A 22,074-nucleotide genomic window follows, 5' to 3' on the forward strand; every position below is an offset into this window, starting at 1 on the left:
ATCTTTTTCTGTTTCCTAAAGACTCTTTGATCTTGCAGATACTGTTTTCTCTGCCTCAAATGCATCTCCCTATTATTTTTTTCCCTACCTTTTTTATGCAGTGGATTTACACTTATATTTCAAGTTCCAAATCAAATGTTATTTTCTCTTTAAAGTCTTAAATTCCCAAGGCAGAGTTAGTGTTCCACTGTTCTTTGTCCAGGTAGCATTTTGTTCATACCTCTACTGTATTTATTCAGTTGTTTTGCAGTTGTATGTCTGTTTCTTCCAGTGAACCGTGAGCTCTTAGAGAACAGGGATTATGTTCTGTCCATCTTTGTATTTCTCTGATTTAGGCTTGGCTTCCCATAGGGGCTCAGTAAGTAATCGACTGTTCAATGAATAAATGAATCAGTTACCAAAGTGGAGCATCCATTAACTTGCCATATTTGTTTTCCTTAAATTTTGTGTTTTCTAAATTTAGTTTATTATGTTACATTTTCATATAGAATATTAAAAAATGTGTTTAAGGAATTTTTTGATATTATTTTTCCCTCGAAATAGATTCTGATATCAAAGTCCTTGAAGACCAGTTTGATGAAATCATAGTCGATATAGCCACAAAACGTAAGCAGTATCCCAGAAAGATCCTTGAATGTGTCATCAAAATCATAAAAGCAAAACAAGAAATTCTGGTAAGATGATTTACCTTTAAAATAGTAAATTTTATGTAATGTCTATTTTACTACAGTAAAAAAATTAAAGTATGAGATCCAAGTGGAGGTAAGTGACATTTTGTTTTCTTTGTCTTTCCTGCCTCAGTTGCTACTGTTTGTCTCCTTCAGAGTCACACTAGGTTTTGAATACAGCTGATGATAAAATAAAATAGAATTTGAAGATAGAAGACTGACAGTGACTTAATTCTGAGACCAGGAGGGAAAAAGAAATGTATTTTTTAAGCCTTTTCCTTCTATCCGTCATTTGTGTTTGGCACATTATTTGTATATGTTTATGTATTTTGGAAGACCCTTTAGTTAAATCGATGATGAAGATTGACTACCTGTTTTTTAACAACAAAATTTGCTTTATGAATTGTGTATAATTTGTTTTGTTCCAAAAATCATGATGAGGTGGAAGTAGGTTTGCTGGGAATGGCATTGCCTGTGGAGTGAGACATACATGTTGCTTTCGATGGTGCTTTACTTTTTGTCATTAGTTTTTGAAATTAGCATACTTTCACATATAAATTTTCTAGTTGCTTTCCTTTCAGGAATTGTTTTAGAGAGTGAAGACAGGTACTTTCTCTAAAACATTTTAGTTATCATTCTGTGAGAAAAAAATAATTATAAGCAAAATTTTTCATTTTTTTCTTCCATAGAAGTCAGTCCTCCAAGAAATACCCCACTCCCTTTGCCTCATCCACTTTTAAAGTTTCCTCGGGAAAAACATTCAAAATGTATTTATTTTCCAGCATCTCCCTCTCTATTACTACCCTTCCTCCCCCACCCAAACCTAGTAATCAGTATTGCATAAAAGAAAGGAAGTTGGCCGGCCTAGGTGGGGTACTGCTGTGGAAGTTTAAAATTGATGCAAAATGGATGGGGTAAGGATACTAAAGACAGCTTTTTTAAAAAACAAACAAACAACAACAACAGTAACAAAAACTTTTTGGCTTCTGCTACTTTGGGCAAGAGAAAGGAGAGACATTCTTCTCTTTCTTTTTGCCTGAATTTTGGATCCCGTTCTTATAGTTCTGCTATTGCAGTCCCAGTGTATCACAGGATACGTAGGTAGGCATTAGTGTGCTGATATGGTAGTGGCCTGGCCACGTTTTTGGTTTTTTTTTTTCTGGCCACTTTTTAAAACAGTTTCTGTGGGACTATGAGTTCTGAGTTCTAAACACTTCTTAAAATGAACTTTTGAAAAACAGTCCATTCATAATTTGAAAACTACCTTGTACTTTATAAACACAAGATTCCATCTCTATGCCTCTAATTTGCTTGATTGCTTTTCTTATGCTTTTTGTTTTTCCTGGGTTTTTTTTTTTGGCTGCACTTTAGTTCCTTGACCAGGGATTGAACCCTGACCCTCAGCAACAAAAGCGTGGAGTCCTAACCACTGGACCACCAGGGAATTCCCTCTTACGCTTTTTTATGGTGCTATATCTTAGTGTATGCAGTAGGTGGCAATACTATAAAAGGTATAATTCAGTCTTAGTTTGATCTTTTCTTTTCTCCTCCCTTTCCTACAGATTTTCAGGATCTAATTTTGGGGTTTTTTGTTTGTTTTTGTTTTTTTAGCAAAAGAATGGTACTACTGACTAATAATATATTTGCTTATATAAACTGAAGAAAATGTTTGTATGAGGCACTAAGTTGTTAAATTAAATCTATTTTAATTTATTTTATGTTTAGAAGCAATACCACCCTGTTGTACATTCACTGGACCTAAAACATGACCCTGATCCAGGTGAGTCAGTGTTTATGGTAAAAGTTAAGCATGAGCTTGTAATTTTCAGGAGTTCCTGATACTCTTTTAAAGGTTTCAGCATCAAGGGTATCTTCCCTTTGATGCTCTAACTCACTACCAGTCATCAGTGTTTAACTCTTTTTTTCACTTAGGATTATAAGAACTTGGTCTAAACCTTCCAACTCAGAATCTCCAGGGCTAGGACCTAGGAATCTGGACTTTTATTAAGCACTCTCCTGACCTAGACTATTATAACACCTTGTCAATCTCTAACTTCTGTTATAATACCCTCCCATCTCTAATGCTATTAAACCATCCATTCTTTGCATTACAGCCAAAGTTATACTATTAAAGCACTCACGGTGTCTCTCCTTAGTGTGATAACCATCACTGGTTTCTCATTATTTGCAGAATAAAATCCAACAAAAATATAATGTTGAACTTAAGAAGAGATACATACACTTGTTATGCCTTTGAACTCAATTCTGTTTCCACTTAGGTGCATCCTCTAAATCACAAAGAAATAAAATTTATACCAATTTTGTAAATCCAGCAATAGAACTGACTTTGCTAAAAATGTGGATCATATGTATTTTTAAATGACTGTATTCTCACATTTAAAAATTTCTAGCAGTTTTCTTGAGACCTTTTGAAATTTGCCTTTGGTGCTCAAAAGTACCATTTCTGAAATATCAGTGAAACAGTTAAGACCTTCATTTATTTGTATGGGATTTCTATACATATGGCTTTGAGTACCTCACCCTTGTTGAATTCTGATTTACTTTCTAACATGTCCCCTTGCCCTTCGTAAGTGTCCCAAGCCACTGGGATAAACTGAGAGGGGGAAGTAAAGATACTCTGAAATTGGTTAAAATCACAGCACTCACTGTATTTGATAATAAAAATTGACCTAGGACCTAACACTTAATTGTCATGGTTCACTAAAAAGGATTAGTTGCCAAAATGCAGTGGTTGACATATACTTGTTTTGGTTTTGAACAACAAAAAAATAATAATTGAAAAATGTGTTGTCACAATATACTCAAGTATTACTTTTTAACTATAGTTAATTCTCCAAAGAAACTTGGTTAACCTTTTTATCTTAGGAGGGAAAACAGGTTTATGTAAATGATCCTTTGACAGTCTACGTGATTTTCTTCCTACCATTCCAGTTATGTAGTATTAGTGGAAAAATCTTCTTTGTCATGTGATTCTGACTTAACAGTTAAGCAAATAATTAGAATCTATCTTTTGGATAAATTTTGAGATTTTTGTCATTATACATTTTCATAATGTTTATAAGCTTAGAATAGCAGCAGCTCTTTAAGCACAGCAAAATTAACTTATTGTTTTATTAGCTGGATGTCCTTGGGCAAGTCACTTGACTTCAAGCCTCAGTTCCCAGGGGGAACTCTGGGGGATATGGAGATAAAAAAGATTCTCCCCGTAAAGAGCTTATGTCTGAGTAGAAATAAGAGATAAACATAAAACAGGATTCTTTCATGCTCTCCAACTGATTCCTTTCCCGGTTTTCTCCATCCGAGTAAACAGCACCTTCTCCTACGTACTGCTTTAGTGAGAAGTCAACTTTGATTCTTTCCTCTCCTGAACTCCTCATCTACAATCCATCAATAAGTCCTACAAATTATTCCTTTGAAATATAATCTCACATTCATCCACTTCTCTTCACCTCTCTATTATCACCTCTAATCTAGGTCACCATCACTCTAGCCAGGATTTGTAGACGTGCTTTCCTGAAGGTCTTCTGTTTCACTCTTATTCTCTTCCAATCCATTGCATGCACCTCAAGCAGAGTTGATTTTTTAAAAAATTCTTTGAAAATTTCAAACATATAGAAAACATGGAGTATAACATAATGAACATCTTTGTATTTACCACTTATTTTTAAGGGCTATTCAAATTTGCCAAACTTGGGTCAGACCTTCTTAGGAATTAAAAGATATGGATACAGTTGAAACTTTCTTTGTACCCTTCACCATCCCATTCCACTCCCTCTTACTTCAGAAGTAACCACCATCCTCAAGGTTAGTGGACCGTTCCTATCCATGTTTTTATGCTTTTATTGATACTTCATCAATGTATCCATAAACAATGTATGGCATTTGTTTTAAAATTTTACATATATTGTATCATACCAGTCATATCATTCTGCAACTTATTTTCCCCCCTCAATATTTTATACACACATATCTCTCTATTCATTTAGTTTCTAAATAATATTCCTGAGTATGAATACACCTCTGTAAATCCATTCCTCTACTGAGGGACACTTAGTTTCTTTTTTTTTTTTTGGCTGTTATAAACAATATTACAATGAATATTTTTATACCTGTGTCCTTGTAAAGTGTAAGTATGTCACATATTTTGTGGGGTAGATTTCTGAAAGCAAAATTTCTAGGTCCACAGGGCTTGTCTCTGTTCAGCTTTATTACATATGAGCTTTACTACCCCTCCAAAAGAGTCGTATCAGTTTACCGTCCCGCCAGCAGTGTTTGAAAGTTCTTGCTTCTCTACATTTTGCCAACAATTATTACTGTCAGGCTTTCTGTATTTTTTTTTTTCTGCCAATTTGATGGACGTGCGATAGTATTTAAAGTGAGGTTGAGCATCCTTGAATTCCCTATTTATATTCTTTGCCCGTTTTTTGGTTGGGTTATTTGAATTTTCCTTATTCATTTCTAAGAGTCATATACACAGGCACATGAATGTACAGGCACATGAATGTACATGCACACATACATTATGGATATTTAGCTTATGAGCACTGTAAATATTTGCTCTAAATTTTTGGCTTGTCTTATAACTTTATAATGACATTTTATATATGCTTACATAAGTTTTAATGTAGTCGGATTTACCAGAGTTTTTCCATTATAAATGCTCTTTCAGTGCCTTTAAGTGTCTATCTAAATGACATAAAGATCCTTTGTTATTTTATTTATAGACTTTTGATTATCATATTTAGGTCTTGAATGCAACTGAATTTTTAAAAAAATTTTATAAGGAAGGGATCTAATTTCTACTGTACTGGTAGCCAGTTGTCTTAGCATCATTTATTGAATAGTCCATCTCTTTTCCACTGCTTTGTAATGTCACTCTCTAATATACTAAGTTTCCATGTATTTGGGGGTCTGTTTCTGGGCTCTGTCTCTCTTTTTCTTTTTTTTTTTTTTTTTCTGGGCCCACGTCTTGTGGGATCTTAGTTCCCTGACCAGGGATTGAACCCTGGCCCTTGCCAGTGAAAATGTGGAGTCTTAGCCACTGGACCACCAGGGAATTCCTCTGGATTCTCTTTTAACGTTATTTGTTGACTTGGCTGTCTCAGCACCATTACCACACTTTTTAAGTTTCTGTAGTTTAAAAAGAAGTCTTGATATCTTGCAATTTCTTCCAAATTTTGTTGCCTGTTTTTGGCCCTTTACTCTTCCATAGGAATTGTTAGGATCAACTTGTAAAATTGCTTGAAAAATCTTATTGGGATTTGATTGGGATTGCATTTAATTTATAGATAAATTTGGAGAGAAGTGGCACGTTTACAATATATGTCTTCCCATTTGTGGACATATTATATCTCATTTTGGGTTTTTCAAAATGTCCTCCAATAGTGTTTTATAAACACATGTAATAAAGATGTTTATAAGAATGCTGCCTGCTTGCTATGTTGAAAACAGTGTTATTTAAGGGACTGGATCTGATAAGATATTCTGTAATGCATGTAGAGAAGTGTTTAAAGACATGTAATAAAGATGGTTTTAAGGAAAAAACAGTATTTTATAAATTTCTCCACATAGGTTTTACACATCTTTTATTTGTTCCTAGATACCTTTTTGTAGCTATTGTAAATAGTAATATTTTGGGATTGCACATTGTAATTGAATATTCCTGGTGTTTAGGAATACCGTCGATTTTTATTTGCTGAACTCTTGTTAGTTCTAATGGATTATCTAATTTCAACTAGATTTTTAAAAATGTAGATAATCATATCATTTGCAAGTAATGCTAGGTTTTATCTTTTTCCTAACTTTATACATGTTCTATTTTTGTCTTATTATTGCATTGATTAGAGCCTCCATTATAAATATTTAGGGGGTGCGGGAAGGATAAATCAGGAGTTTGGGATTAGCAGATACAAACTACTACATATAAAACAGATAAACAACAAGGTCCTAATGTATAGCACAGGGAACTATATTCAACGTCCTATAATAAACCATAATGGAAAAGAATATGAAAAAGAATATATATACATATGTATAACTGAATCAGCTTGCAGTACCCCAGAAACTAACACAGCATTATAAATCAACTATACTTCAACAAAAAAATTTTTAAGGAAAAAAAACCAAAAACTGAAAAAAAAAAACCGTCCAGTGTAATGTTGAATACTAGTAATGATAGTGGCCATGATATATATATATTTTTAAAATTTATTTTATTTATTTATTTTTGGCTGCGTTTGGTCTTCGTTGCTGCGCGGGCTTTCTCTAATTGTGGCGAGCAGGGGCTACTCTTGGTTACGGTGCGCAGGCTTCTTATTGCGGTGGCTTCTCTTGTTGTGGAGCCCGGGCTCTAGGTGAGCAGGCTTCAGTAGTTGCAGCGTGCAGGCACAGTGGTTGTGGCTCGCAGGCTCTAGAGTGCAGGCTCAGTAGTTGTGGTGCACGGGCTTAGTTGCTCCATGGCATGTGGGATCTTCCCAGACCAGGGCTCGAACCCATGTCCCCTGCATTGGCAGGCAGATTCTTAACCACTCCGCCACCAGGGAACCCCAGTGGCCATGATATTTTAAAATTATGAATAAATGTTTAATTTTATTGAACACTTCTTTTGCATCAACTGAGATCATATACTTGTTTGACCAACTTTATTGAGGTATAGTTTACATATAATAAAATACATCAATTTTATGCATACAGTTTGAGTTTTGACAAATGTATACAACTATGTAACTGTGACCACAATTCAGATATAGAATTTTTCATCACTCATGAAGTTCCCTTATGCCCCTAGATCGTATGCTTTTTTGTCTCTAACTGTTAATATGGTGAGTTAACAGTGACAGATTTTTCTGATGGTTATCTTTGCATTCATAGAGAAAACCCCACACTCATTAGTATATTTTTTCTTTTATACACTTGAATTAAATTTACTTATACTCTATACCTGTATTTTATTTAGTATATTAACCTATAGTATATTTGCATCTGTAGTCACACAAAAAATAAACATGTGTTTTAAAACATACTGAACAGGCAGGAATAGAGACATAGACGTAGAGAATGGATGTGTGGACATGGTGGGGAGGGGCGGGGAGGGTGGGACGGGTTGGGAGATTGGGAGTGACATGTATACACTACCATGTGTAAAAAAGATGGCTGGCCTGAGCATGCTGTAAAGCACAGGAAGTTCAGCTCGGTGCTCTGTGACGACCTAGATGGGCAGGATGGAGGGTGGGGTGGGTGGGAGGTTCAAGAGGGGGGATATAGATATGCATATGGCTGATGCACTTCATTGTACAGTGGAAGCTGGCACAACATTGTGGAGCAATTATACAATAATAAGGAAAAAAATAATAGTAAAGCAGGTGAACTTCAATGAAAAAAACAAACCATACTGTCCCTTTCCAGTTTTGTCATCAAGGTTATGCTGCCCTCACAAAACAGTTTCTAAATGTTGGAGGTTTTTTGTTCCTTGAAGAGTTGATAAGGTTCATGTATAAAACTGTGTGGGCCTGGGGTATGTATGGGGGTAAGTTTGACTTAACTGATTTAGTATACTTAATGGTTATTGATTTCTTCAGGTTTTTAATTTTTTCTTGAATCAAATTTGGTAATATTTGTTTGGAAAATAGTCTGTTTCATCCATGTGTTCAATATGTTGGTATGAAACTGTAGTAGTTGCTTGTAATTAAAAAAATTTGTTCCACATATGCTTATTTCTTAATGTTGTTTGTTTTTGCTTTCTCTTTTTTCTTGATATCTTGCTCTAGATTTCTTTGTTTTTATTGGTCTTTGCAGAGAGTCAGCTTTTAGTTTTGCTGAGTTTCTCTATTGTTTTTTTACTTTTCTGGTTCCTTGAGTTCTGATCTTATCTTTAGTGTGGTCTTCCTGCTTTCTTGAGTTTTCTGTTATTTTTAGCTTCTTGAGTTAAACACTTAAGTTTACTTCAGTCTTATTTTTTAATAAATATGTTTAAGGGTACATTTAGATTTATCTCTAAGTCCTGCTTTAGCCATATCCTCGAGACATGACATGTAGAACTTTCACAATTCAGCTCTGAATATTTTTTTGTTTCCAAATATAGGAGTTTTACTATTTTCCCTCTTTTTTGCCATCTATCATGTTGATAGATTTTTCTTTATTCTCTTATTTTCCTTTTTTCTGGTTTGGAAGCTATATGCTACGCTTCTTTTCCTTTAGTGTTACCTGTAAAATTTTAGCATACTATAATTTTAAAATTATCTAACACAGTCGGGAGTTATACAGTATTTCAAGTCCCCTCCTGGGCAAGAAAAGGACTTTATTACACATTACCCACTGAATAAGCATACCCCTCCCCCAATTTTCCTTCTTGTTTGTGTCTAGAACTTTAGTTCTTCTCTTGTTAAAAAACACTTCAATAGTTGCTACTTTTTTGCACTCAGTGATTAATTAAATTTATAGCAAAATGTTCCAAACTCTCTGTCATGGCTTCCTTCTAGGTTTACTACTCTGTTGATGGGTTCCTTAGGTACTTTGAGTAAAAGTCTGTGGGCGGTAGACTCTTAGTTTTTATTTCATGCTCTTGAATTTTGTTTTATTTACTTTCATGTACCATATGGAATATATTACATCATTATCTTTGACACTTATTTTTTTCTAGTGGCTTTATTGAGGTACAATTCATATACTATCCCGTTCACCCATTTAAAGTGTGCAACTCGATATTCACAGGGTTTTATGCAGCCATCACTATAATTAATTTTTAAACATTTTCATCACTTCAAAAAGAAACCCTACATTCTCCCCCTAATCTCTCATCCCTCTCCCTTGGCCCTAGGCAACCATTAATCTGCTTTCTATCTATATAGATTTGACTATTCTAGACATTTCTTATAAATTAAATCATGTAATATGTCATCCTTTAAGAATGCCTTCTTTGAATTAGCATGTTTTCAAGGTCCATGTTGTAGCATGTATCAGTATTTCATTTCTTTTTTTGCCAAATATTCTATTTTATGGACATATCACATTTTATTTATCCATTTATCAATGTATAGCTATTCTTGAGTTGTTTCTACTTTTGGTTGTTATGAATAATTCTGCTATGAACATTTGTGTACAAGTTATTGTGTGGACATATGTTTACAGTTCTCTTGAGTATATATAGCTAGGAATGGGATTGCTGGATCATATGGGAACTCTATGTTTAGAGGAACTGTTGAACTGTTTTCCAAAGTGGCTGCCCCATTTCACATTTCCACCAGCAGTGTTCGAGGGTTCCAGTTCCTCCACATCCTCATCAGCTCTTGTTATTTTCTGTCTTTTTTTTTCTGTCTTTTTTTTTTTTTAATTGGAGTAAAATTGTTATGTTAGTTTCTGCTGTACAGTGAAGTGAATCAGCTATATGTCTACCTATATCCCCACCCTCTTGGACCTCCCTCCCCCCTTCCCCCCCCCCCCCGCCCCCGGCCCTCTGCCATCTAGGTAATCACAGAACACAGAGCTGAGCTCTTGGTGCTATACAGCAGGTAGTGTATTTACACATGGTAGTGTATTTATGTCAAACCTAATCTCCCAATTCGTCCCACCCTCTCCTTCCCCCGCTGTGTCCCCATGTCTGTTCTCTACGTCTGTGTCTCTATTCCTGCCCTACAAATAGGTTCATCTGTACCATTTTTCTAGATTCCACATATATGCATTAATACGTGATACTTGTTTTTTTCTTTCTGGCTTATTCCACTCTGTATGACAGATTGTAGGTCCGTCCACATCTCTGCAAATGACCCAATTTTGTTCCTTTTTATGGCTGAGTAATATTCCATTGTACATATGTACCACATCTTCCTTATCCATTCATCTGTTGTTGGACATTTAGGTTGTTTCCGTGTCCTGTCTATTGTAAATAGTGCTGCAATGAACATTGGGGTACATGTGTCCTTTTTTTTTAAAATTTTTTTTTTGGCTAAGTTGGGTCTTCATTGCTGCATGCAGGCTTCCTCTAGTTGCAGTGAGCAGGGGCTACTCTTCGTTGCGGTGTGTGGACTTATCATTGCAGTAGCCTCTTGTTATGGAGCATGGGCTCTAGGCACACAGTTTTCAGTAGTTGTGGATCAGGGACTCTAGAGTGCAGGCTCAGTATTTATGGTGCATGGGCTTAGTTGTTCCGTGTATTGGACCAGGGCTCAAACCTGTGTCCCCTGCATTGACAGGTAGATTCTTAACCCTGCGCCACCAGGGAAGCCCTATGTGTCCTTTTGAATTATGGTTTTCTCGGTATATGCCTAGTAGTGGGATTGCTGGGTCATATGGTAGTTCTATTTTTAGTTTTTTAAGGAACCTCCATACTGTTCTCCATAGTGGCTGTATCAATTTACATTCCCACCAACAGTGCAAAAGGGTTCCCTTTTCTCCACACCCTCTCCAGCATTTATTGTAGATTTTTTGATGATGGTCATTACAGCCGGTGTGAGGTGATACCTCATTGTAGTTTTGTTTTGTTTTGTTTTGTGTGATACGCAGGCCTCTCACTGCTGTGGCCTCTCCCGTTGCGGGGCACAGGCTCTGGACGCGCAGGCTCAGCGGCCATGGCTCACGGTCCCAGCCGCTCTGCGGCACGTGGGATCTTCCTGGACCGGGGCACGAACCCATGTCCCCTGCATCGGCAGGCAGACTCTCAACCACTGCGCCACCAGGGAAGCCCTAATTGCCATTTTTTTATAGATAATCTATTTTTCCTCTCCTGATTTTTCAGAATTCTTTTTGTATTCTTAATGTTCTGCACTTTTACCATAATGTGGCTAGATGTTTATTTTTATTTACGTAGCATGGTGCTTGAGGTGCACTTTTTTTTTTAAACGTTGAAAGGAACTTTATTGCTTTTTCTTCATTATGTATAAACGCATTCACATTCCACAAGTGTTAAAAGCGTAAGAAACAAATTTAAATCACACAAAATCATGTACTCAAGAGATAATCACTATTAACATGTTTATAACCAGTGACCAAGTATTATAATATATTGCTTGAGGCTACACCTTCAATCTACCTGAAGGTCTTGCTTCCTTTACCTTGAAAATTGAATCCAACTACTTCCTACCAAATCCATCTGTACTGCTGTTGTCCTTGTCACTGTATTCTCCTAGTGGGACTGCTACAGTAGTCTCCTCACTGGTCTCCTTCCATTTCAGTTTGCCACACAGCGGATTCTTTTTAAAGCATAATCCGATTATGTCACCCCCTGCTTAAAAGTCTCCAGTGGCTCCCCATCATACTTCCCTTGGTCTCTCTGACCTGGTCCCTGAGTGCTCCTCTTATTCCATCTCTGACCCCGGTTTCTTACCACTCTCACCTTTGTTTACTGAGCTCCAGCTACACTAGCATTCTTTCTGTTTCACCAAGAATGTGCCAAACACACAGTGGCCCTGTGGCTTTCACACTTGCTGCTCCCCCATTCCTATCTGAAACTTCATTCAGCTGTCTGTTCAAAGTGTTACCTCATCAGAGAGGTCTTCCCTGACAATCTGTGTCAAATCCCCTACTGACCCACTTGGTCATGCTCTATCACTTTAACCTGCTTTATTTCCCCCACTCCTTACTGACATTATGTAATTTCTGTTCATTTTATTGTCTTCATCCCTTCCCCCCGCCAAGGACTTTGTTTTGTCCACTTTTGTATCCCGTAGCTCTAAGATCATTATCTGACATAGCACACTCAGGAAATATTTATGAAATAAGTACATAATTATACATGTTCTTTTTAAATTAAAAAATAAGGATAGCATTTTATTTTTTGTTTTTGGCTTCCTTTCTCCTTTCCCATCTACTGCTCCTTCAGATGTCCAACATTAATCTGGTATGAATCCATTTATCCATTTTTCTCTTCTCATATAATCATATAGAAATACATATGTACTAGACATTTGGGGAGCATAATTTATTTTACAGAAAATTGATTTATGTATTCAGATTATCTACACCTGACTCTTCTAACCTAAGTATATGGGAGAATCCTCCAATTCAGCTGCCATAGATCTAACATTATTATTTTAAACTGTTTTATATTTTTATAATTAGTTTTTGTTTTGTTCTCTTAATAAGTGTAAGCTTAATATAAACTTTTAAATAATCAGTGGTGTATATATAGTAGAAAATGAAAGTCCACCATACTTGTCTTCCCAAGTCTATCTGATGCCACACACCTTCAAATAGATAACTACTGTAACTGTTTGATATGTCTAATTTTAGATCTTTATATCAGTGCATTTGTATGTGGGCAGATAGGCACAGGGAGTTTTGAGTTATTTATTTTTTATATATAAGTATTATACAATATATTATATTCCGTTATTTTTTTTCACTCAACTATGTAACATATAGTTCACCTCTGTGCTGCTTATTGGTAATTTCTTTATGTTTTTGTACATATACACACAATTTTATTTAAATAGATCATACACATATTTTTTTGGTTTGGGTGGATTTTTTGTTTGTTTTGCTTGCTTCCTTTTTCTTCTCATCTTCCACTCAGATCTCTGTGTGTACTTTCAATCTGAGGACTCCCATCTTCTAGAAAATCTTTAACTTAATCATTCAACTTTGCTTCTTTATCATTTTTTCTATTTTTGTAGTATTCTTGTTTTTATTTCATAGCGTATTTTTTTTCTGTAATGTCTGTTATGATTTCCTTTAGCTATTGGAGGATCCTAAACCTTTAAAAATCATTTTCAGATTGCTCTATTTTTATTCCATCTGCAGCAGGTTCCTCTCCTTGACATTGGTTATAGTGGCTGTCTTCCATGGTTGTAATTTCTTCATGTATTTAAGAATTTTGCTTAGCAAGTGCTTCTTGACTAAGTTTTTCATGTGCTTATTTTCTTATTGCTGCTTTCCCCTCTTCCTGTCTAGTAGTTTTGTGGTTTCCTTCCGTCTGGCCCTTGAACAGTCCCAGGCTAGAACCATATCTTAAATTGACACTGTGGGGCCCCTGTTCCACTGCAATATTGGAGATAGTGGATCTAGTCACTAAGTCAGCAGGCAGCTTAATCTAGGCCTGGGCTTTGAGGTATTTTCTGCTTCCCATCAACTTCTAGTGTAGCTTTAAGTATGCTGCAGCTCCTTTCAGTGGTTAATGTCAGGTTTTTTTTTTCCAGCCTCCTTTTCAGGGTAGGAAAACTCCATTTCAGCCCTTGGTTTGATTATGAGGTCGACTCTCCCCATTTCCTGCCCCTCTGGAGCACTTTGATCCCCTTTTATCTTGTGGGAAGCAAATTCCTGGTTACTTACTGCCTACCTACCATCTGCCTACCAGTGGATCTGCAACTTCAGCCTGACTTACAGCTTTTTCTCGTCTGCGTTTTTCTGGTTCAAAGAAATGTTTACTTTATATATGCTTTGGGATTTGTTTTTTTTAATTTTCTGTATTTATCCAATGGTGTTTTGGACAAAGGTGGGGAGTTTATGAACTTCCAAGACCAACTTGAATAAAAATCTAGGATACTCTTAAAAACACAAATCAACTTTAATTCCTTTGCTTAAAATCCTAAAATCTTCCAATTTTAAATATAATAGACTTCAAACTTCTCAGCATTCCTTTACATGACCTGGCTCCTCTAAATTCATTTCAGGCACTTTTTGCTGTAGCCCTAGACCCGATCTTTCAGTTCTTTGAAAGTACCTCACTTTCACATATGCTTCTTCCCAATGCTTCTTTTTTTTTAAGTTGTTATTGAAATATAGTTGACTTACAATGTTGTGTTAGTTTCAGGCGTATAGCAAAGTGGTCTCCCTCTCTCTCTCTCCCTCTCTCTCTCTCTCTCTCTCTCTCTCTCTCTCTCTCCCTCTCTCTCTCTCTCTCTCTCTCTCTCTCTCTCTCTCTCTATATATATATATATATATATCCCTTTTTAGGTTCTTTTCCATTGTAGGTTATTATAAGATAATGAATAGAGTTCCCTGTGCTATACAGTAGGTCCTCATTGGTTATGTATTTTATATATAGTAGTGTGTATATTTTAATCCCAAACTCCTGATTTATTCCTCCTATCCTTTCCCCTTTGGTAACCAGAAGTTCGTTTTCTATGTCTGTGAGTCTATTTCTGTTTTGTAAATAAATTCATTTGTATCATTTTTTTTAATTCCACATACAAGCAATATCATATGATATTTGTCTTTCTCTGTCTGACTTCACTTAGCATGATAATCTCTAGGTCTATCCATGTTGCTGCAAATGGCATTATTTCATTCTTTTTATGGTTGAGTAGTATTCCATTGTGTACATATACCACAGCTTCTTTATCCATTTATCTGTCAGTAGACACTTAGGTTGTTTTCATGTCTTGGCTATTATAAATAGTGCTGCTATGGACATTGGGATGCATGTGTCTTTTCAAATTATAGTTTTCTCCAAATAAATGCCCAGGAGTGGAATTGCTGGTAGCTCTATTTTTAGTTGTTTAAGAAATCTCTATACTGTTCTCCATAGTGGCTTCACCAATTTACATTCCCACCAGCAGTGTAGGAGGGTTCCCTTTTCTCCACACCCTCTCCAGCATTTATTATTTGTAGACTTTCTGATGATGGCCATTCTGACTGGTGTGAGGTGATACCTCATTATTGTTTTGATTTGCATTTCTTAAATAGTGATGTTGAGCATCTTTTCATGTGCCTGTTGGCCATCTGTATGCCATCTTTGGAGAAATGTCTGTTTAGGTATTCTGCTCATTTTTTTTTTAATCCGTTTATTTATTTTGGGCTGCATTGGGTCTTCGTTGCTGCTCCCTGCCTTTCTTTAGTTGCGGCAAGCGGGGGCTCCTCTTTGTTGCCGTGCGTGGGCTTCTCATCGCGGTGGCTTCTCTTGTTGCGGAGCACGGGCTCTAGGCATGCGGGCTTCAGTAGTTGTGGCTCACGGGCTCTAGAGCGCAGGCTTAGTAGTTGCGGCGCACGGGCTTAGTTGCTCCGCAGCATGTGGGCTCTTCCTGGACCAGGGCTCGAACCCGCGTCCCCTGCATTGGCAGGCGGATTCTTAACCACTGTCCCACCAGGGAAGTCTCTGGGCTCATTTTTTGATTGGGTGTTTTTTTGTTTGTTTTTGATATTGAGCCGTATGAGGAGTTTGTGTATTTTTGGAAATTAATCCCCTGTCGGTCACATAGTTTGCAAGTATTTCCTCCAGTTCCATAGGCTGTATTTTTGTTTTGTTGATGGTTTCCTTTGATGTGCAAAGCCTTTTAAGTTTAATTAGGTCCCATTTGTTTATTTTTGTTTTTATTTCCATTACTCTAGGAGACAAATCCAAAAAAAACATTGCTGTGATTTTTGTTAAAGGGTGTTCTGCCTATGTTTTCCTTTAGGAGTTTTATAGTATCCAGTCTTACATTTAGGTCTTTAATCCATTTTGAGTTTGCTTTTGTGTGTGGTGTTAGAGAATGTTCTAATTTCATTCTTTTACATGAAGCTGTCCAGTTTTCCCAGCACCACTTGTTGAAGAGACTGTCTTTTATCCATTGTACATTCTTGCCTCCTTTGTCATAGATTAATTAACCATAAGTGCGTAAGTTTATTTTCCCCAGGGCTTCTAAGGTTGACATCTTTTCAATTTTTCTTTCGCATTTAAAGGCTACCTCCTCAGAGGATCTTCCCTAACTACGCTAACTAAAATAGCCTCTCTCCAGTTCTCTATCATAACCCTTGTTTATTTCCTTAATATCATTTGTTACGATATGTATTTGTGTGTTTCTTTATGGTTTCTCACAAAACTGAAAGCTTCATGAGCTTTTTACTTTGTGTTTGCATGATATAGTATCATGCTCAGTAAATACTTACTGCCTGATTATTATTCACCCATCCATTCAGCATATTTATTGAATGTCTACTATATGCCAGAACTGTTCTCACTGTGGAGGATGTAATGGTGAACAACACAGACAGGGTCCTTGCTCTGTGGAGCTTATGTTCTAGTGGGAGAAGAAAAGTATCAACAAATAGTAAAATAAATAAGTAAAATCAGTGTTACGGTGGTGTGTTTAGGTGATGGGAAACACTTTTCTGAGGAAGCAGCAAGAAGGAATTTACCTTGTGACAATCAAGAGGAAGAACTTTTCAGTTAGGGAGAAGAGCTAGAACAAGGTTCGTAAGTTAAGAATGAGGTTGAGTATAGAACAAGAGACCACTGAAGCTGTGGTGGAAGAAATAGAGGGAAAGAGCATTACAGGATAAGGTTAGAGACTTGGCTGAGACCAGGTAACACAAGCTAGGAGTTTGAAAGTATGTGGTAGCTTAAGACAGATGCAACTCTTCAGTATTGAAGGAGCTGGTGAGGTGCATGTGGGAGTGATTGCAGAGGATTACATACCTGCTACCTAGCAGGTGTGTTAAACAGATGTGTTTAAATTGTAGCAAAGTGTTATCTTCCAGAAAGTCATAAGTCACTGCTTAGTTTTTGGTTTCATTTTCACCAGGGATGGTACTTTTTAATTCATGGTTCTTATTCATGCCTTTGGTTACCCCTTTAGAAACTAGTACAAGCCAGACATCCTCTGTTATGCATGCTTGCTCATACATGCTCATAAAATACAGTGGAAATAGAAAGGAAGCATTCAGTTAATGCTTTTTTGCTGAATTTCTGAATTTGTGCAGGCTTTTGGAATTTCATGTTTCCTAGTTTAGTCAGTGCAATGACCTGAAAGCCAAACAAGGTTGATTACTCAATCTTTCATTTCCACTTTTTCATTTCCCTATGTTTTAGAAAGCAAGTGACTAGGGAAGGCAGTGTACTCAAGGGTGTATAACTTCCACATTTTTAAGAGCAAACTTTTTAATATCTTTGCAGCAATCTTTTAATTAACTATCTACTAATAGGATGAGTTTTCATTTGTCACTTATAATGTTTTGTGATCCTATTAGTAAAACTAATCATTGCTTCCATATCGTCATTTTTTAAAAGTTCTTTGAAGTTTATCAATGAGACTCCCTTTTAATTATTTCCTGTCCTTCTCTAAACATGTAGTGATGACAAGGAGCTATTTTAAGTTTCTCTGTAGTAGACTTTATGATAGTTCCAGTTCTTTTGGTGACCCTACAAGCAGAGAACTTAGAGGCTGTTCCTCTTCTCTCCTAATAATGACTTGCTTAAGCCACTGCCAGAATACTTACAGGTAGTCACCCACTTACATTTCAGACATTCATATTTAATCTGAGCTTTGGAATTTGAATTGTATTTCCCCCCTGAAAAACAATTTACAAATGGTATTATAAATGAATTAGTTTCTAGGCTACCCTTTAAAGATCTACGTAACCTACAGGGTAGCTGAAATATCAATACTGCACATTTATGATGAAAAACATTAGGAGAATCACATTTCAGATGCACGTTAGTTCTACTACATGATGTTTAAATAGGAGGGATTCCTAAACACCTTTGTTTGTGGTGAGAGGATGAACAGTGGTCCCATGAAGATGTTCCCATTGAGGCTATGGAGAGAGCCATTGGGAACGCTTCTGGAGGAAGCCCATCCCCATCTCCTGCATGGCAGGGACTAGCTGTCTGCATGTGAGACATTCTTAAGTCAAATGGGTGTATATCAGGAGTATCTGTATGCTCTTACTAGTTACAAAAAGTGAAAAATTCATTAAAAGGAATCTTAAGTGAGGGATTGAAAAGTTTATATATTTTGAAATTTCCAAAGCAGATGTTAATGTTGATAAATGCTTTTCTGATACCTTTACAGACATTTCATGTTTAGTGATATTTAATTGTGTGTTCCCCTCCCCCTTGTTTTTTTTTTTTAATCTTTGTGTGTTTTGGGACTTCTCTGGCAGTCCAGTGGTTAAGACTGCGCTTCCAATGTGGGGGCAGTGGGTTCGATCCCTGGGTGGGAAATGAAGATCCCACATACTGCACGGTGTGGCCAAAGAAAAAAATCTTTGTGTGTTTGGTTTTATTCCTAAAATTATTGATGATCCTTAGTTTTCAAAGAAAGGAATTTAATTCACTTAACTAAAAAGAAAGAAAATGGTACTGTAATGTTAACATTTGAAACAAATTTAACTCTAGACTTATTCTACTTTTAATTCTTTACCAGGCATAATTTATTTTTATTTCAAGAGATTTTCATTATATTGGAGCTAATTTTTGATCATTCTTCTGAGTATAGTATAATTCCTGGCAAAGTGATATTTTGGAAAGTTATGTATAGAATACAGAAGAGCATGTGCTGTGGGTTCTAATTCTATTCAATGTTTATTCAGTTATTCATTCAGTTCAGATACATTTCTCAGCCCTGAACAGCTTCTTTTTCCCTATATATAAAAGGAGGCTGATGAAATCTGCTTGCCTCACAGAGTTGCTAAAGTTATTACATAAGATTGATTGGCAATGTATGACAGCCCATAATACCAGAAATGGGCTGTCGTAGGATCAAGTAGGGAAAGCTTTCATGCCATTGTGTTTCTTTTCCCTGAACTCTCCTCCTTTTCATAGCCAGGTTTCTCAAAAGAATAATCTACACACATCAGCTTTACTTGTAATCTCTCATTTTTGTCAGAAATAATCACTGGTATTTAGCATTGATATTGTTATGTTAAATGTTCTTCAAATGAGCCAGGTAATCATACTATGAGTATATTTTCTTTCTTGAACATCTTCCCATCCCCCTTCAGAATGCTTTATTTTTCTGTTTGCTTTGTTTGCTGTTGTGTCTTTCACTAATTCTTTCCCAAACACTTCAATAGAACTGTAAAATTCCTCTCAGTATAGTAAACACTTCCATCAAATGGTTATCCATCAAATCCATTTTAAAACCCTTTCCTTTTTTCTTGGAGGTATTCCTCTGGGAGTCTTTGTCTTCCTAGTATAATCTGGACTGTTTGCTCTCTAGGCCTGCTGCAAAGCTTTCATCCTGTCTGTTCCTTTCCTCATCATCCTGGGAATTTCCTTTACTTCTTCTCTGTTTTGGATCATGTTTCCTGGTTCCTGTGTTTTCTTCTTTCTTGATTTATTCCCTTGTTTTGGTATAGCACATCCTCTACCACCCACCTCCTATTCCCACTCACCCCCAGCCATCCAAGTCCTCTTAGGCTAGGCAACTCTCTTACAACATCTATGTAGTTTTTACTCTCCTTTCAATTCCCCTGTTGGATTGACCTCACCTCCCTTTGTGCCTCCATAGAATACTTTATCATAGCCTTGGTCTGTCATACTTATTAAGCACCTACTCTACATGTCAGGCACTGTGTTCAGCACTAGACCGTCCAAGATTAAGAGAATGAGGTTCTTGTTCCCAGGGAAATTCTGAAAGGTGGAAAAGAACACCATGGTTCTCACTGGAGGCAGTACTGCCCCCTAGCGGCCCTTTGAAAAAGTGGGGGGAAGTTTTCTGTTACCACAGTAATGGGAGGGTACAAGCTGGCATTTTGTAGTCAGGAGCCAGGAATACTAAATGTCTTATAAGTGCAGCACAACTTTAGAATGTTCCACCAAACATTCATGTGTGAAAATCTGTTCATAGTTATTCAAGCCTGGGACCTAAACTCCATTTTACGCACAAACCCAAACTACTTGGCGCTTTTTACGTTGTCTTTGCTTGTGCAACAGATGGAAAACAGCTACTGTCCATCATTGTGGGTTTATAGAAGAAACATTTTTTAAAGTAGCATATGTTTATAAAAAAAGTTAAGAATCCCTTGGATGATAGATTCATGCAATAGCAATGAAGAAGGAAATGATTGCCTTACTCTATACATAAAAGTAAGAACTTTCTAGAGTAAATGTTAAAAAAAGATTCTGTTCATTATTGTGTGTATGTTTGTATATACTGAGCTATAATATACAGTGCACAGCTTGATGAATTGGTAAACACACGTACACATTAAGACATGCAACTGCCACCTGGATCTAGATAGAGTGTCTGCATAGTTGGGAAACATAGGATAAACTTATTTTTAAAAAGTATGTTACATTTTCAAATAATATGCCCGTTATATTTTCATGTGTACAATAAATTCAGTCAAAATGTCCAAAAAATCTGGAAACATCAGGAAACTATCCTATTTAATACATTTCAGCAGTTGGACCCATTGTTTTATTTTATTTTTTTAACATCTTTATGGAGTATAATTGCTTTACAATGGTGTGTTAGTTTCTGCTTTATAACAAAGTGAATCAGTTATACATATATCTCCATATCTCTTCCCTCTTGCGTCTCCCTCCCTCCCACCCTCCCTATCCCACCTCTCTAGGTGGTCACAAAGCACCGAGCTGATCTCCCTGTGCTTTGCGGCTGCTTCCCACTAGCTATCTATATTACATTTGGTAGTGTATATATGTCCATGCCACTCTCTCACTTTGTCCCAGCTTACCCTTCCCCCTCCTCGTATCCTCAAGTCCATTCTCTAGTAGGTCTACATCTTTATTCCCATTTGCCCCTAGGTTCTATATGACTTTTTTTTTTTTTTTTAGATTCCATATGTATGTGTTAGCATATGGTATTTATTTTTCTCTTTCTGTCTTACTTCACTCTATGACAGACTCTAGGTCCATCCACCTCACTACAAATAACTCAATTTCGTTTCTTTTTATGGCTGAGTAATATTCCATTGTATATATGTGCCACATCTTCTTTATCCATTCATCTGTTGATGGACACTTAGGTTGCTGACATGTCCTGGCTATTGTAAATAGAGCTGCAATGAACATTGTGGTACATGACTCTTTTTGAATTATGGTTTTCTCAGGGTATATGCCCAGTAGTGGGATTGCTGGGTTGTATGGTAGTTCTATTTTTAGTTTTTTAAGGAACCTCCAGACTGTTCTCCATAGTGGCTATATCAATTTAAATTCCCACCAGCAGTGCAGGGGGGTTCTGTTTTCTCCACACCGTCTCCAGCATTTATTGTTTGTAGATTTTTTGATGATGGCCATTCTGACCGGTGTGAGATAATATCTCATTGTAGTTTTGATTTGCATTTCTCTAATGATTAATGATGTTGAGGATTCTTTCACGTGTTTGTTGGCAATCTGTATATCTTCTTTGGAGAAATGTCTATTTAGGTCTTCTGCCCATTTTTGGATTGCGTTGTTTTTTTGATATTGAGCTTCATGAGCTGCTTGTAAATTTTGGAGATTAATCCTTTGTCAGTTGTTTCATTTGCAAGTATTTTTTCTCATTCTGAGGGTTGTCTTTTTGTCTTACTTATGGTTTCCTTTGCTATGCAAAAGCTTTTAGGTTCCATTAGGTCCCATTTGTTTATTTTTGTTTTTATTTCCATTCCTCTAGGAGGTGGGTCAAAAAGGATCTTGCTGTGATTTATGTCATAGAGTGTTCTGCCTATGTTTTGCTCTAAGAGTTTGATAGTGTCTGGCCTTACATTTAGGTCTTTAATCCATTTTGAGTTTCTTTTTGTGTATGGTGTT

General features: G+C 36.5%; 1 protein-coding gene across 1 annotated transcript in view; it reads left to right on the forward strand.

Moving 5' to 3' along the window:
• Window positions 1-22,074, forward strand: part of NSL1 (NSL1 component of MIS12 kinetochore complex) — a 38,017-nt gene that overhangs the window by 7,058 nt on the left and 8,885 nt on the right. The window contains exons 3-4 of the mRNA XM_059995048.1: window positions 544-674; window positions 2,394-2,448. Coding sequence (XP_059851031.1) covers window positions 544-674; window positions 2,394-2,448 — 186 coding nt within the window. The remainder of the gene's footprint in view (window positions 1-543; window positions 675-2,393; window positions 2,449-22,074) is intronic.

Source organism: Delphinus delphis, chromosome 1 (assembly GCF_949987515.2).
Source record: "Delphinus delphis chromosome 1, mDelDel1.2, whole genome shotgun sequence".
Taxonomy (NCBI): domain Eukaryota; kingdom Metazoa; phylum Chordata; class Mammalia; order Artiodactyla; family Delphinidae; genus Delphinus; species Delphinus delphis.